The sequence below is a fragment of the Equus quagga genome, chromosome 7 (assembly GCF_021613505.1).
Source record: "Equus quagga isolate Etosha38 chromosome 7, UCLA_HA_Equagga_1.0, whole genome shotgun sequence".
Taxonomy (NCBI): domain Eukaryota; kingdom Metazoa; phylum Chordata; class Mammalia; order Perissodactyla; family Equidae; genus Equus; species Equus quagga.
Genome location: NC_060273.1, coordinates 53391248 through 53409327, shown reverse-complemented (window position 1 = coordinate 53409327; position 18080 = coordinate 53391248). Strand labels below are relative to the sequence as shown.

The 18080-nt window shown below is 43.9% G+C and overlaps 1 protein-coding gene across 1 annotated transcript in view; it reads left to right on the top strand.

Moving 5' to 3' along the window:
* DOCK2 (dedicator of cytokinesis 2) overlaps positions 1 to 18080 on the top strand; it is a 403039-nt gene that overhangs the window by 172165 nt on the left and 212794 nt on the right. The window contains exon 27 of the mRNA XM_046668606.1: positions 732 to 827. Coding sequence (XP_046524562.1) covers positions 732 to 827 — 96 coding nt within the window. The remainder of the gene's footprint in view (positions 1 to 731; positions 828 to 18080) is intronic.

Sequence of the window (18080 nt, the reverse complement as noted above, 5' to 3'; positions counted from 1 at the left end):
TCTGAGAATGTAGGTGAAACCCTTGCCTACCACAGCAAATGCTTGAAAAGCATCAGCAAGTCCTACACATTCAGTGACTTGTATTTAAAGTTAAAGTGGGCAGAACCCTGTAAATGTTACAACCTGGATCACCATGGATTTTCCCCAAATGCAGATAATGTGGCTTCTACTGCACAAGCACCTCTGTGGTTCCAGTTTCCATCACATAACCCAAGTTCTGGGCTCCAGAAACACTGCCTCCTCTATTTGTCCCTCCAACATGGAGGGCATGGTGGCTTCCTGCCGTGGCTAATCTCTGGGTTACCTTGTTTGGCGTCTCAGCTTCTTCATCACCCTTATAATCAATTTCCTGCATTAAACTCTCTCCTTATTCCAGGTTAGACCCCGACTCTTACACAGATGAGGAAACCAAGGTTCAGAGAAGCTAAGTAACGTAGCAAACATAGCACACTAATTCTTGACAGAGTTGGTATTCTAAACCCAAAGTGTCTGATTCCAAAGCTGAAGCTCTTAATCACTGATTTAAGGTGGTTAGTGAAACTCCTGGAGCCCAGTGCTAGCTGGTGATGGTGATGGAGATAGGATAACGATGACTACGGTGAGGATGATGACGGTGCTGGTGGGGGTGGTCTTGGTGATCACCATGTCTAACCAGTGTTGTGTGTCTTTGGGAAGAGGTGTGCAGATACAATGTCCCTGTTGTCACCCTGATGTCTCTGACTGTGTTACAGGCCTTCACCTATCACCACATCCAAGAAATCATGGTCCAGTTGCTTCGCACGGTGAACCGGACGGTCATCACGATGGGGCGGGATCACGTTCTAATTGTGAGTAGATCTCTTCATTTTGTAAACGTTTCAGACTGTTCAGGGTCAAGGAATGGATTTTCTGGAACACCAGATCATGTGGAACACCAAACGCCGATCCTTGCTTTATTTTGGAGTACAAGGGTCAGATTTTTCTGTTTGAGCTGGGGGAACATGAGAGTTAATTCAAGTTGCTGAAATGAAACAAGACGTAGGACTTGTCTCCCGTGCTGCGTGTACCTGCAGGATGGGATGTCAGTGGTAAAGATGGAGAGGTGAGAGGAGCCTTTTGTGAGTGGGCAAGGCAGAATGTTCCAGTCCCATCCACCAGGGACCTTTCCTTCTGGCCTAGAGTTCAGCATTGCCCAATGTCAGGGTCCTGTGGGCTTGGTTTTCTAAGGGGCTTCGTTGTGGGTTAACTCTGCACATTGACGTCCATTAATTCAAGGTCACTGCTAAGTTTTGGGTTATTCTTCTGCGCAAACACAATATTCCAAAGATCAGGAGATTCCTGCCCCCTAGTCTGATTATTTTCCCTCTCCAGACACAGAGCCCACCTCTAACCCTTTAATCTTTGCCCATCTTACTTTAACCAAAGGCCAAAAAATTTGATGCTTACGGGGGTCAGTTGCCAACATAAATCAGTGTGTCCAACAGTGACACTCCTCTGCTCACCCTCACCTGTGGTTTCCCATCTCACTCAGAATAAAATCCAAGCCATTGCTGAGGCCTGAAATGCCCTCTGCCCCTCTCTCATTCCTGTCCGTGTCCCCTCCACACATAAAAGCTGACCCCACCTGCTATTCCTTCCGCTTGGCCAATCTCTCCCCCCGTTCGGAGGGCTCGTCCCTCCTGTTACTCAGATCCTGGCTCAGGTGTCGAGTAACCAGAGGCTTCCCTGCCCGACTGCCCCAAGTACCACACCCAGCATCTCTCTATCCTCTTCCAATCTCCACCCCTTGCTTCTTCTGTTTCTTAGTACTTATCACCACCGGAAATAGATATGTCCCTCTATTTATTTGTTTATTGTCTGGCTTTCCCTGCGAGAATATGAGTTCAGAATGTAAGGATTTTTGTCTGTTTTGTTCGTTTGTGTCTCCAGGCCCTGCGCCCGTGCCTGGCCTACAGGGGGTGCTTGAAATATACTTGTTGAATGAACGGGTGAGTGAACGAAGTGTAGCAGGCAGGGGCTCTAATATTTAAAGAAGACAGGTGCCCCTCAGCTCGGATCGACACCGCGTGGGACTGGATCATATAGTTGCCAAAACTCCCAACTTCTCTAGAGAAGCTGAAAACCTCCATACTTTATGTGAAATTTCCTGATATTTAAGTGTTGGCAGCTAATTTAAAAAAATATTTATAAATACTCTATGATCCCCAAAAGCTGGATTCAGCTTCCAGAAAGTCAGTTTAGGAATCTCTGCTTTAAACTGGTGCAGTGCGGGCCAAGTGTGGGCATGCTGGTTGTCGGTACACTGTAACGCTGCTTCATGGATACAAAATGTAAGGTGCTGAGGGTTAGTCTAACGGTAGCCGTGCAAGGGTTTGATCCCTAGAAGCAGCAGAGTGTAACAATCTGCCTTAAACCCGTTTGCTTCTGTCTCCCCATGTCAACACCTGCTGACTTAATGCATACGGTGTCCACTTAAAGGAGCAGCCACATCCGCACAGAGCACCAACAGTGCCAGGTGCTCTTGGGGCAGAGAGCTATGTAAATTGGTCTCTCTTGTTTGTCTCACTTACCATCCTTCTACCTTAGAAGTATCGTCATTTCTTGTTCAGTTACAAGTTTCCGTATCCATGGTTCCCATAACACGCCTTAGATAAGCATGTTATGACCTCCCTAATCTTTGTTCCTTCTCTTTGGGGCCAGACTTAAAGATGATCATCAATCCATTTGGCTCATTTTGAATACAGCAGGATCTGAAGTCTCTGTCTTTCCTTTCGAACAGTGATTCTTTAAAACAGTGCCCTCTTCATAGAAAGCACCAAATAACTAGTGTCTATTACTGTTTTCCTTTCTAGCTGGTACAATGCCTCTCTCCGTCCCTTTGCATTATCAACACAGGCAAGTGAGCACAGTTTGGCCCTCGTTCACTACAGCCAATTCTCTGAGCCTTTTATCTGATGCTCTGCTTGGTTGCTTGCCTTTACAACACACATTCCTCACCGCTGCCCTGTTAATCTTTGCCAGGACACTCCCCTACTCTAGAACATTCACTGGCTCCCCACTGTCTGCCAAATTAAGTCATAATTGCATTAACCTGACCATTCTCAGCTTCTGCGATTTGACCACAACCAAATTTTTCAGCCTTTTCATCTACTTTTCTCCATCCAAATATCCAGCCATAATGGATGTCTGGATATTGCCCAAACATGCCTGGCACTTTTTCACTTTTATGTTGCTTTCTTTGTGGGGAATTCCTTTTTGTGCTTCTCAGTCTGTTGAAATCCTACCTACTCTTCAAGGTCCAGCACAAACGCATTCCTTATCAAGCTGCCCGGAATCTCACCAACCTGAGTGGGAGCTCCCTCCTCTTCTAAATCACACGGCTCTCTCTTCCTTTTTTAAAAAACAGTTTATTGAAGTATCATTTCAATACATTAAAATTTAACCTTTGTAAGCATTGTTTGATGAGATTTAGTAAATTTATACAGTTGTGCAAATATCACCATGATTCAGTTTAGAACACCTCCTTCACCCCCCAAAGTTCCATTTCCAGTCACTTTCCATCCCATCCCTAACCACCCCCTGACCCCCGACCCCCAGCCCTAAGCAACCACTAATCTACTTTCTGTCTCTATAGATTTACCCTTTCTGGAAATTTCATGTAAGTGAAATCACACAATTTGAGGTCTTTTGTGTCTGGCTTCTTTTCTTAGCATAATGTTTTTGAGGTTCATCCGTATTTTAGGATGTATCAGTACTTAATTCCTTTTTATTGCTGAATAGTATTACATTATATGAATATGCCACATTTTGCTTATCCATTCTCTAGTTGATAGATAGTTGAATTGTTTCCAACTTTTGGCTATTATGAATAATGCTGCTATGAACATTCACACACAAAGTTTGTGTGAATGTATTTTAATTTCTCTTGGAGTGAAATTGCTGGAACATATGGGAAGTGTATGTTTAACTTTATAGGAAACTGCCAAACTGTTTTCCGTAGTGGCTGTACCATTTTACATTCCCACCAGCAGTGTTATGAGGGTTCTGGTTTATCTATATCCTCACCAACACTTCACACTGTCAGTCTTTTGGATTGTAATGATTCTAGTGGATTTATAAAAGTTCTAGTGGTATCTCACTGTGGTTTTAATTTGCATTTCCCTCACGACTAATGGTGTTGAGCATCTTCCACGTGCTCTGCCTTTTTGAGTAATTTTTATCTGTGGGTTTGCCATGTATATCTTCTGTCTTGTAGCATGAGACTTTGAGGGTTAGATCTATCTGTAAAATACGGCAACAGTAAACCTTCTTCACAGAGTTGCTGTGAGAATTAAATGAAATAATGCATGAGAAGCATTTGCATATGTTTCTTGTTTATAATATTCATTTATTTATTAACACAGTATTTTATAAGAACTTCTTATATTCTCCACACAAAGACTCAAAATGACTTAGGCATGGTCTGTGCCCTCAAGAAAACCAAGGCCTCTTCCCTAGGCTGTCTCTCAAGTATCCCAAACCCAACTCATCACCAGCCTCCTGGAGCCCACCCCACAGTTTCCCTGTGCTCACTATCTCTGTCGATGGTCCCGATTGCCTCCCTCTCACTTACCTCCCTGCCACTTCTAATATCCACTGAGTCCTGCTGTTTTCAGCACATCTGGCCTCAGTCCCTCCCCACCTGGCTCCCTCCTTTGCTCCCAGAACCCCTGCACACTCTCAGTCGTCAGGCTCGTTGTAAATAGTCTGTTGCAAGGTGATTTTCTGCTTTTGTGCTCTACGCCCCTACATTCTGTGAACCCCCTTGAGAGCAGGGACCATGTTTTACTCAGTCTCTTATCCTTAACACCCAGCAGGGTGCTTGGCATACTGTGGGTACTCAATAAATGTTTGTTGAGCAAATGAATGAGTGAAGTACTCCTTGAAAATGCTGTGCTGTGTCATACCTTCGTATTTTCGTATATGCTCTTCCCTCAGTTTTCTTCCTCAACGAATGCTTTTTCTGACTGTCAGGAACCCTCATCTCTGGGAGTGTGGGAGCAGGGTAAAGATTGCCTGTCCAGACTTTGCTGCCCACCGGGCAGGTTCTGGGAACCTTGCACAGCTTCTGAGTTGCAAGCTGTGCCATTAGTCTCAATGGCTCTCGAGTTTGCTGGTATAGTTACGACAATGAGAGTGTGGAGAGGTGGGGGTACTGGGGGCACGCAGCGACACACCTCAGGAGCAGGAATGGGGCCGACCAGAAGGAAGGAATAAACGGCCTCTTCCTAAGCTATAGCTCCATTTTCATAAAATGGGCCTTTCCAGCAATTCCTAGAATAGAATTATCTCCTCCAAATTAAAGAAAATGATGTTGGAAAGTAATTACTCAGAGGTCAGTAGTCCCTGTCTCAGTGCTGAAGGCCCCAATTTAATTTCAAATTGAAATTTGACAAGGAGGAGAGATCCCCATTCCAACCATCACTTTTAATTTTCCAGATATGATTTTTATTGGTTAGTTTCCATTGCCTGGAAACATTAAACAATCAATATTTACGGCAAACCTCAGACATGTCTGGTACTATTTCTGAAATCCTGAGAAGGCCTGGATCAGGTCGGGGGCGCTGGTTGCTCTTGTCATTATGTGGGATTAAATAGTTACATTTTTTTTTTCTTATTTGTAGGAGTAGGAACATTGTGATAAAAGAAGTTAGCTATTAAAATTACAGGAACCACGTGCCTAGGATAGATCACTTCTTGCACATAGTGCATTTTAATTCTCATTTGCTGGAAATAAGCATTGCTGATTTTTTCTGTAGATTGCCTCCCTGAACAATGAAGTGTTGATCGTGACAAACGAGCAAAAGGAAATTTTACAAAAACAAAAGGCAGAAATCTTTTACATGACTGCTGCCCTCTCTTCCTCTCTTTGCACAGTCTGATCTGTCAGATACGTGTTTGTTTACTTAAGTTACCAAGGACTTTGACTTTGATGATGTGAAATGCAGCACAGGTTGGTAGAAAGGACATTTTGGAAAAGGGAGAACAGGAGAAAGTCTCCACACTCATTCTGCAGGGACTCAGGTCTGGGACTTTATGCCAATTTCACCTCTCCAGACCTTGGTTTCTTGTGTGCGATGAACTCTTTTTCATATATCTAAGTTTCCTGGTTTGACCAATGCCTTTCCTCTTTCCTTATCTCCCAAGCTCCTGAGTCAGGGACAGAAAATAGATTTTGCTCCACGTGCCAACTCTGGCTGCCTGTCGCACTGCATTGAGAAGGATTCAAAGGCTACATCATGTAGTGATGTAGTGGGAAGAAGTGATGAATTGATTAGTAATGTCTGTCATAAGCATAGTATTGGAGAACAGTGATGTATGCAAGATACTTGCAAATCTTATGTATTGACTGAAATCATTGGTGTTTTTCTGGCCAGTCCAAAAGCTCTTGTCTAGCCAATATTCTCTTCCACATAGTCTTGGTTCCGTTAAGAAGGCTGTGGTGTAAGAGGAGAAGAGTAACGGAAAAAACCAATCAATCATCTGAGAGCTTACATTTTACCAGGGAACGGTTCCTACATACAACACGTCAAATTTGATCAAAGTTGCAAAGATGCACCATGATGTTGTGTCTGTAAGAAAGGGAACATGCTACCAATTAAACAGTGACGCCGTGGGTTATTATTGCATTGATTGTAATCTTTGGAGACGTTAAAATATAAAAAGGAAAGTTTAACTAAGAATCCCTGCCGTGTGAGGAGCACATCTTTGAGTCCTCACAGGTAATTATCATCAACTCCCATTGTTCAGGAGGATAGATTGACTGAGCGTCAGAGGATGAAAGCATCATGGCCAAAGTCACACAGCTAGTAGCAAGGCGGAACATGAATGGGATTTCAGGCGACAGAGCGTGTACACTGTGCTGTCCCGTAGGTCTCAGAGCAGTGTGAGGAAAAATTTCCAGGCCTGTTTGTGCAGGTGAGGGGTGTCTCAGGGCACGCTCCTGGCCAGTGCACCCTGCTGCTGACTGCTCTGGAGATGGCTGCCCCCCGTCCGGCCTCCCCAGCACCGGAGACGGACAATCCCATAAGCACTGCCAGAAGCTCTTGGAAGGGGACCGATCTAGTAATTTTGTTGAAATTGGGATCTAGGTTTTATTTCGGATAGTTAAAATGAGCCTCTGGGTGATATATTTTGGGCCTAATTACCCTGGTTTTTGCAGAGGAGTCTGTGGAATGATTAAATAAAAGTAAATGCAGTTGGCATCATACCGGCTCCAGACGTTCAGAGCAGTTTGTCCGAAAAGGAAAAAAAAATAGTGGAAATTATCCCATCCTCCACTGCTTCACCTCACAACAGCACTGAAGACTCCAGAAAACACCCGAGTCATCAGAGTCAGAGTTTTTAAGCTCTGATTTCACTTTCCAAAAGGCAAATGGCCCGTGTACGTGAGCACTTTCTGCCACACTGTGAGCCCACAGACTCATAGCAAAAGAGTTGGTGCCAATCCACTCAACTCCGTCCCATGGAGAGCAGGGTGAGGACAGTCTAGGACATGAGGAGGTGGCGTTCCCAGCTGGTAGTGGTTGCTTGACTCTTGACCTTCACTCAGAAACCCAACAACTTGTTAAAAACAATATTTATAATAAAGCTATGATTTATTGAGCAGATAGTCTGTCCTGTGTCCCAGGCAGAAAGCTAAGCACCTTACATGTTTTACCTCACTTAACCTGCATCAGGTACTCATAGTTATACATGAGATAACTGAGGCACAGAGAGGTTATGTAACCTGTCTATAATCACACAGCTTGTAGGGGCTGGCCTGGTGGCACAGTGGTTAAGTTCACACGTTCCTCTTTGGTGGCCTGGGATTCACCGGTTCGGATCCTGAGTGCAGACAAGGCACCACTTGGCAAGCCATGCTGTGGCAGGTGTCCCACATATAAAGTAGAGGAAGATGGGCATGGATGTTAGCTCAGGGCCAGTCTCCTCAGCAAAAAGAGGAGGATTGGTGGCAGATGTTAGCTCAGGGCTAATCTTCCTCAAAAAAAAAAAAATATATATATATATATAATCACACAGCTTGTTAGTGGAAGAACAAGGATTTGAGCTCAGGCAGTCCTGTTTCTAGAGTCCCTGCTCTTAAATAGCATATTATGCACTCCTACACTATTAATATCTTAAGTTGTTCTTTAGGCATCAAATATTTTGCAAGTAATAACGGACACCTTAAACCCAGCTGCTACCCTGCCTAGACCATGGAATCTAGTGGGATGATCTATGTGGCCACTTTCAGAAACCTATAAAATGGCACAGAATGTTTGGTGGTTTTGTGATAACAAAGATATCTTTAGGATTAACTCTTCAATTCTGGTAATTGAACCATAAAACCCTATAAAACCAGAACAAGAAATTTTGGTTTACTTAAGTGTTGGCATTTATGAAACAGCAGGTGTAACAGAAGACAAAGCCAGAATGGAGATGTGGAGGTTCTAAAGGGATCCGGAGGGAGAGGGAGTCTCCTCCTTCCACATCCAGCTCCTCTCCAGGCTCTGTGCATTCTAGTTCCTAAGGGCCCTCAAATCCAGATGCCTCTCTCACCTCCGATGCCACTAGCCTGGCTCTGGCAGTGACCATCTCTCACTGCTGCCATTGCCACATTCTCTCATGAGATACACTGTCTCTTCTCTCCTCCCTTTTGAATTTTTCCTACTGTCATCAACATGGTCTTTTAAAGTAGGCTTCCCCTGGTGAGGAAGCATCAGTGGCTCTGCCGTGGCCGAGGATGCAGGTCCTGCTACCTGCCACAGCCCTCAGGGCGCCCAGTCTGGCCCAGCCTCTCTCTCCTACCTCCTACTCTTGTGCAAACTCAACAAACTGCTCTGTCAGTCCCAGAATGCTCCTTTTCTCCTCTGTGCCCTCCTGAATGCCAGTCCACCTGTCGAGAACACACTCCTCTTACCTTTCTTTTCAAGACCTTCCGCCTCCCAAACTCCTCCTCCTCCTTCAGGTCTTGGCCTGGGAGGCACATCTTGACCCACATTCCACTCAACCAAGTTCAGACCCCTCTGCTCTCTTCAGCCTGCACCTCCCTCACGGACTCATCTTACTGTTGTGAGAGCGTCTTTCCCGGCAGTGCAGAACAACGTCTGTCTTCATCACTTCTGCATCTCCAGGAAACACGGGTTCCCGGCAGACGGGATGACCTCAGTGAATGTCTGCTGAGGAATGAAAGATTTCTGCTATCTATTTTATTTCCATCCAAACCATCATTCTTTTCCTTAACATCTAAGTGTTACTTGCATTACCCTTATAAAGTGTTACTATTATGACTCTTATGTTGTGATTAGGCTTGGAGAGTAAGGAAGAGAGAGAATTGCTGTTGAACAACTGGACTGAATGGAAAGGGAACGGGGGAGTATTCATTCATTCTCTTCAGAGGATGCGTGTGTCAGTAATAATAACCGTGAACATTTCCGGAACACTTGTTGTATGACATACATGATACTTTAAGTGCATTATCACATTTAATCTGCGAGATTGGCAAAAATTATCATCCCCTCTCAAAGAGGAAGGAGCAATCAGAGGGTTTAATTCCCTTGTCCAGCATCCTATGCCTGGGAAGGAAAAAGCTAGTGTCCATACCCAGGTCTATAGGGTTCAAAGGCCACATTCTTAAGCATTTTGCTATACATGTCTAAGAAATTGTTTTCCTGAGATAAAATTAACTTAATTAAGAAATTTCCTGAGAGAAAGAGTGTGTGTGTGTGTGTGTGTGTGTGTGTGTGTGTTAGGAGGAGATCAGGGCGTGAATCAGATTACGAAAGAGGATAAACATTATATAAGAGACCTGAAATTCCAGTTGGTAACCAAAGATGTCATCATTAACTTGGGGGATCTTGCTGTTTGATATGGTAATGTGGATGGCGCATGTGTCCCGTGGGTGGGGAAGCTTTGCTTTAGTAGGGACTTTGGTAATTGCATATCAAGGAGTTGTGGGCCTAAAATATATATGCAGAATATGGATTAGTGTCTCACCTCCCAAGGAACCCGTAGCATACACGGGTAGAAGTCAGTTCTCAAGGTAGACTCCATGGGGCTGGGTCTCGTTCTCGCATGATGTGAACAATTTGAGTAAGTGGAGAGGAAGTGTTGGGGCATTGTGTGTGCGAGCAGCATTTCTCGCCTTATCTCCATCTCCTGGTCTGTGAGAACTTCTCTCATTCCTCAAGATCGTCTTTCTTCGGTGATCTCGTTGTTCTCTGTCCATTTTTCAATTACGGCATTGCCGTGTTGTAAGGGAATTTTCTCCTTGCCTATCCATGTTCCACAGTAGACTAAGATCCTTGAGGAAAGGGACTGTGTCCTATTATTGTTGAGGTTCTTGTCCGTAGGCCCAGGTCTCAGCGTGTAGCAGGAGCTTATCCAAGCTCTGCGTGTAAATGAATGGAAAGAACAAACTAGTTGAAAGTACAAATTAATGTCTAGCTTTAAAAGAATTGATATAAAAAAACAAGATGACAAAAGATTTGTTTCATGTTAGGTTTTCCCTTAGGATCTTTTTTATATAAAATCCCCAAATACTTTACTAGCCCTGTGTGGTAGAATTCCTTTAGACAAATTAAAGTTTGAGAGCTAGGGCATTAAAAGAGCTGGTTTTGTTTTCCAAACCTTCCTTCTGTTCCATGATGAACCACAGAGATGGAAATTATGAGGAAATACGAGGTTCCTAAATTTGTTAAAACGGCTCCTGCATTCTCCCTGGTCTGCCAGTCCAGCAGACTTTTGCTCTGAGGAGAGAGTGCTTCCACATAATACATGCGCTGTGGCTGCTGCCATGATACTTTCGCACATGGCTCAGGAACCCATGCCTCGTGGTCCTGCAGGAGGTGAGCTTGGGCCCTGCAGAAGCTGAGGCCCATGCTGGGACCTCCACTGGCCACCCAGGGGCTCATGTTGCCAGCACCATGAGAGGGCAAGGCAGAGATCAAGTCTGGGAATTATACAGCGAATACTCGGAAGTGCATGACCAGTACGTCCTCATCCTAATGAAATTGCTTCCAAATATCTCAGTGCCTTTTGGCTTCTGTTAGTGGAGCTGGACAGATCTGATTTTGAACAAGTGATTTTAAGTGTGTTCTTAAAGGTAAGACTCCACGGTATCTCCTGTTCTATTTCTTGGCCCTTGGAGGATTTTAGAAACGTTAGGACTTTGGAATGTCTGCCATAGGGCCATTGACTGAGCACGCTCATGCCCAACATTGCTTTCTAAGGGCTGTGGAATTGGGGCGCAAAGTATGGAGTTTGACAGGATTTTATTGGCTGGGAACTGGTCCTCCTTTTCTCAGGGAGTGAGGAGGCCTTATTTCATAACCAGACGGTCTCTTCACTTCACAGTTCTGCTCTTCAGTTTTCTTCTCTGTAAAATGGGGCTAATCATGGTTGTTACCTGTCGATCCCATGGTGAAAAAGGGAAGAAGGGCTTAACACACAGAAGGCCCTTGGTAAATAAGAGCCTTTATTGTTCTCCTTGAGTGCTGTGGCCTCCTACTTTGACACAAGTGTAATGGATCAGATTACAACTATTTTATGGCCCTGACTTGGGAGCTCTCCTGGATTTGTGAAGTAACATTAAACTGTTGCTGTGGCTGGGCTGTGAGTAAAGTCCCCTTGAGGTGAATCGGCCACAAAGGCTTGAATCCCAGACCAGAGGAGAATTCCATCAGGGAGTGCCCTTCCCTGGGACTGTTGTTGGGGGATGGAGCTGCCGGTGGAGAAACCCTGTTGGAACAGCTGCCAGTGAAACAAGCCGCAGGTCTCTGGTCCCTGTAGTCCCTGCCTAGGGCACTCGCTTTTTTAACTGACTCAAAGGAATCAATTCTGCCAAATGATCCTTTAAAATCAGCACTAAATTTTCTAGATTTATGCTACATTCATACAGTGATGCATGTGTGCAGATATTAAATATTTATGATGTGTTTTAATAACATGAGAACGTTATATGACTTAAATATAAAGGCTTACAGGAATAGAACAAGAAAAACAACAAGAAAGTCATCAGGGACCCTAAAGGTCAGGGAAAGAAGAAATGTGGCCGTGGATCTCCCAAGGGCAGACCTGAGGACGCTGGTCTGAAGCTTAAATTATGCTGGTATCTTCTGCTTAAAGGACACGTGATTTGTACATTTCTGTAGTTTCACCTTTTCTGAAATGATTTTGCTTCCCTTTTATAATCAGGAAAAAAATGCCTCAAACACTGTTTCTTTAAAAATAGGAATTAATGAGGTGCTCAAACTTACTGAAGCCTTTTCATGTATATAATTTCTCTTTTCTTCTAACCAGCCTGTGAAGTCAGAAAGGCAAATGGTTTCATTTTAAAGACAGAGGTGGGGGACGGAGGTGAAGGTGCTTGTTCAAAATTGTGCAGAAAATCAGGGGCAGAAGTCAGGACTCCTGGCCTCGTCCTGATCTGTCTCTCTCCTCCCTGGACTGTTTTGCCTCTTAATGTTTTCATCTCCATATTTTCTTCCAACTCATTCAACAAACATATATGAAGCATTTACAGCATCTCAGGCAATGTGATAACCACTCGGAGGGGCCCAGAGCTGCAAACGGCAATCCCATCCCCCAGGACTGTGCTCCCTGGTGGAGAAGAGAGTGAGAAACTTGCAAAAGAAGTGCCAAGATAATATAAGCAGCAGCCTGTACAAAGCCCCGTGAATCCTCAGAGGACAGAGTGACTGATCCCATGGCAGGGGCAGGGGATGATCAGAAAAAGTGACAGAGAAGAGGTGACATTTAAATTGCAACTTGCTGTGTAGCTTAGGAGTTAAGAGCCAAGCTCCTAAGTTCGGCAGACCTGGAAAGAACTCTAGCCTTCAACCACTTCATACTTGTGGACTTTGACAAATTGCTCATCTCCCTCCAAGCCTCGATTATTCTTCTGGAAAATGGAGGTAATCATAAGCTACCTTGTAGTAACTTTTGGAGGAATAAATAAGATAATGAAAGCAAAGCGTTTAATAATACCCCATTGTAACTTCAGGAAACTAGAGCCTTTATTATCATGATTAGTAATAGTATGGCTGCTATTCATCTATTCCCCAAAAATGAAAATTATTTCCCAAGGTAGGTAGGTAATGGAACAGTGTCCCAGGTAGATGGAACAGCATATGCTAAGTCACTGATGTGTATTAGTCCCTGACTTTTTGGAAAGTGGTAAGGAGATGGGTATAGGGGAAAGCGGGGTAGTAGGAAGTTAGGCTATACATATTAGGTTGGAGTCAGATTGTCAGGACCCTTGTTTGCCATGGGAGAAGTTTTATGCTCTAGGATGGTGGGGGTGGAGGGGAGTGAGATTAGAGATATAAAAGCCAGAGAATGACATGGCCGGGTGTGTCTTAGAGAGATCCCCAGGCGGCTGGGAGGAGGCTGGATCTGAGGGAGCTGGAAAACGGTAAGGGAAAGCAGACGTTGAAGGCCAGTGCAGTGGTCCACGTGGCACAGACAAGGGCTCCTGATGTGGAAGTCTTTCGCTTCAATCCAACAAAGACTTCCTGGACTTAAGACTTTACAAGGTGAGGAAAGCGATTCCTACTCTCAGGACATTGAATGTATAGTGGGGAAAGGGGAAGAAAACTAGAAACAGCTATAATTGGGGACAAATAATCATCACAAGAGAGTAACAAGGACAGCATTAAGAGGGTCAAGAGGAGAGGGTGTGATGTCCAGGTGGGCGAATCGAGAAAGGGCATGTGTTCCTCCTGCCTGTGGGGTGGGTTCAGTGTGCTGGCTGGAAGAGCCCTCTGAGCCACTCTTGCCTTCAACAATTACGTGACTCAGCGCATTTGGCTCAGGAGAAAGCAGACTTTTTTGTCAGCATAACCAAGGGTGGCACAACACTGCGTGTGCTACCTGGAAACCAAGCCCAAGCACCGAGGAGAGGTCGCCGTGTTTAGCTGATGATTGAAAATACATATATATTGAGGTTCTGCCAGGAGAAAAAAAATTCAGGTTTCATCTGAGTGAAATTTAATATAATATAGTTATGGATTCTGAGAATTTGTGAAAGCCATTCATGAATATAGAGCTTTTATTTGCTTTGTTGCAAATAATTCTTTGGCGTGATGCTTATTGTCTTTTCATTTTCATTGTGGTATCCAAGGCAAAATGCTCTGCCCAAAATGCTTCTTTAGTTAGACAGACCCTGTCTCCTTTAAATTGCATTTTGTCTGAAATGGACTAGGTCACATGTAATAAATTCTGGCATTTTAATGGAAACATTACAATGAAAATAGTTAACAATCTGCTTTAATTTCAAAACTAATTTTCTCTTTCATATGGTAAGGCAGTATCTTGGTAAAATGTGCAAAATGCATTGGGATTTAATTATGGTGGCAATTTGTTCTGAAACAAGGTTAAGCTGGGCTGTCACTATTCAGGATAAAGGTGTTGCGGGGGTGGTGGTAGGGCAGGATGGTAGTGGCTTGATGTTCCTGGGTCCTGAATGCCGTGTGGACCACAGTGGAATTAGAAGCCCTGGGCACATTAGCTGCTGAAGGCTCTAATTAGTGGAAGGCTGGATGCTCCTGGGTGCACAGACAGAGCCTGTACCCACCCATGTATCAGCCCCATGTGAGGACTAACAAAGAAAAAACTGGAAATCATTTCTTCGTGTCTCTCCACTAGCATCTCATTCATTAACTTAGTCTTACAACAAATATTTGAATCCCATTGAGCTAAGTGCTGGAGACACAAAGGTGAGCAAAAATAAGCAGGGTTCCTACCTTAGGGAGATTATAGGTAACAAGAGAGAAATACATTCATCAAAGAATGACACAAATATATGTACAAGGACAACTGTGCCAAGACCTTTGATGGAGGAGTCCCTGGTGTCAGTTGAGTGTGTTAAGAGGGGTATTTGGTGTGGTCTAGGGCAGTGGTGGTGGTAGTCATGGAAGGTCTTACCTGGGAAGTCCCAGCAGAGCTGGAAACTGGGCAGAGAGGATGGCGTGGTGGGGATTACTCCAGGCAAAAGGAAAAGTGTACACAGAGCCTTTAGGGAGGGTTGCAGTGATGGGTCTGAGGAACTCAGGGTGGCTCAGTGTGACTGGAGAGCAACAGCGCCCGGGCCTGTGACGAGAGCTTCCACAGGAGAGGCCTGCAGGGCCTTCTGGGCCTTAGCGACAGACCTGGTCTTACTTCCTAAGTTTATTGGGAAGCCCTTGAATAGTTTTCAGTCAGAGTGTGACATGATTCAGAGCTAAATTTTGCAATGATTGCTTCACTGCTGCTTGGAGAATGTGCTGGAAGGGAAAGAGAGTGCATGTGAGGAGACCAGACAGGACGCCTCTGTGGGGGCCGGCTGAGGGAGAAGGGGGTTTGGAACAGCATGCCAGTAGGGGAGAGGCACGCCTACCTTGGAACCTGACTTAGTTGGGCGATGAGGAAACCAAGCTCTCGGTTTGCTCTCCATGGACTCAGGGTCCTGTAGGAGGCAGAAGAAAATCACAGATTTGGGAAACCACAGGAGTGGGGTGGTAGACATGATCAACAGGTGTTCAGGCTGTTAATTGGTTGAAAGAAGATGGGGAGGAAGTTTAGATGAAAGTTCCCGAAGAGGGGGTTATGACCATTAAGCCCGTCAGACATGGTTTGAGCCAAACTTTAACAGCTTTGGGTGTAGATTTGTCCCTCAGCTCTTTTTATTGTGAGCCACGCTTGATTGGCATTATAATCATTAAACATCTATGTTTCTTGGAACTTAAAAAAAGAAATATGTTTTTAGCAAACAACAAGTTGCCTCAAGCAGCTTAAAATGAGAGACTTTTCAAGCAATGGCTATATTGAGGCCTCTGCTCAGCTAACGAAGAAACTACCTGGAGCTCAGAATGGGTCTCAGGTCTAGTGTCAGTGGTTCCTGGAACTGCCCTGAGCCGTGATGTCCAGTAGGCCCTCACTCATTCCACCCCCGACTACATTGCTCCTGACGCTCACTAACCCGCGTGATTGCTGCAAACCCTGGGATCAAGCCTTCCTTAATTGTCATATGCTTAAAATGGCAGGGACCGGCTTCTTGCAGTCTTTCACTTCTCGGATATTTGATTCCATGCGTCAAGAACCCTTCATTCCCCAGAATGCTATGCTGTGCTTTATATGCCTGTGAATTCTCCCAGATCACTGAGGACTTTGTTACTTAAGGTTCATTGTCATGGTTTCCAGTCTTAATAAGGCCAGGAGGAGTGCATTGCTTATCAACACTGCTTTTTCCCCTGAGAAAATTTTAAGCCTGTTTCTGAAAACCCACTGCAGCCCCATGAAGGCGTCTTCTGACCTCTCTCCCAATTAACTTCAATCAATAAATGAATGAACATGCATTTATTGAGCACCTGTTGCATACCCTATATTGTACTCATGACTTTCTCCCACTTAATTATCAGGACTCCCTTGTGAGGCAAGGTTTATACGAAAAGGAATCAGAGGCGCTCAGAGGTTAACTTTCCCGAGGTCACCCAGCAAAAAAATGGTAGCGGAATAATATCAAACTCAAGACTTCTGATTCTTTGTCCAGCTTTTTTTCCCCTCTAAATTGGTAAACAAGCTGGTTTTAGAGGGCTCATGGACAGTGTAGGAAAGAAATTTGAAACACACGATGGGAAAGTTGTTTTCTTTTCAGTTCTCTCTCAAACATCCCAGTTAGTCAAGTAGAAAATGTGTTTGGTGTCCAAGGGGCTTTAGCATGTGTTGAATATTTGCTAATTTCCCTTTTTAACAAAGAGAGCTGGACTCAGACTTAGCGCCTTCAACACTCCGCAGTCTCTAGCTAGAATTTAATAAAATTATTTTGATTTCATCTTCCATTTTTGGAACCTCATATTGGTTTTCCTCATGGTGGTGATATAAAGTTGCCTTTTAAGGAAGAAAATTATGGGAAAAATAATTAAAGAAAAATATTGAAAAATTATAGTTCAGGTGTGAGGGCAGAATAGTGATGTAAATAATAACTGTGCAGCCACCTGCATGAGGCTGTGAGCTGCTCCCCATTCACGCAGCCTCCCCTGCTCCCAGGACGTGTGGGCCTTCGTGGGGTCATTGTGGCGCTGAGTTCTGAATCTGTTCTTTGCTTATTTATTTCCTTGGGAAACATATAGAGGCCATTATAATGACAACTGTTGCTGTCATTAGGACCACGGAGAATCATTCTTAAGTTTAAATTTTACAACCCAAATCCACCCAAGCTAGTAATAGAGTCTTAAAACCTAGGAAAAATATTTAAGTTTATTGCAAAAGATAATATCCCATTTAAAACATTTTAGAAATTTACAAAACCTTACATCAGTACATAGTTTTTAAGAAGGTGCTCCACAGATGAGCTGGTATTCAGTTCCAAGTATAGTGAGTATGCATTTTTTTTTTTAACTACAGAGAAAGCAGCTACATAAACTCCTGCAACTTAAGTTGATGTATTAGTCTTTTTCCTTTCAATTTTATAAAAGTAATTTTTGCTAAATTAATATCTCTCCATAAAACCATATAACCTCAAGTACAGCATTTCCGTATAGTATCACGGTAGATGTTACATAATATTTTACAAAGAAGCGATTTTCACACGAGTAGATGAGTATAGAGTTTTGGTATATGTATATATGTTTGCTTGTTTGTTTTCAAACATAGAGATGGTTGTTTTTGTTTAGCAGGAAGGTGTTTACTGAATTCATTTCCCTCCTAACGATTTTAAAGGTTCTGTTTTCAGAAGAGACCTCCTTCCCAGGTTCAGGTCTGTGGCCTGAGCAATGCTGTGTTGTGCTTTGGTATAGAATCATTATAGCCTAGTTTGGCTTTATTTCTAGAAATGTCAACAATTTCCAATCCCGATTTTATTTAACTCAGTATCAATATAAATCTATGGCAACATAGATGTCTTAATTATCCGGGGGCTGGATTATCCTGTTTGTGTGAGTTACCCCAGACACCTCTTCATCATTCCAGGCTAACTTTGGCAAATGACCCAGCTCGGCTCTGGGTCATTCTGCTCATTTGATGTTGGAACGTGCACAGAACTTATAAAGTAGGTAGAGTAGGTGTTTATATCTCCTTTCAAGAATGGACGAAACAGGCCCTGA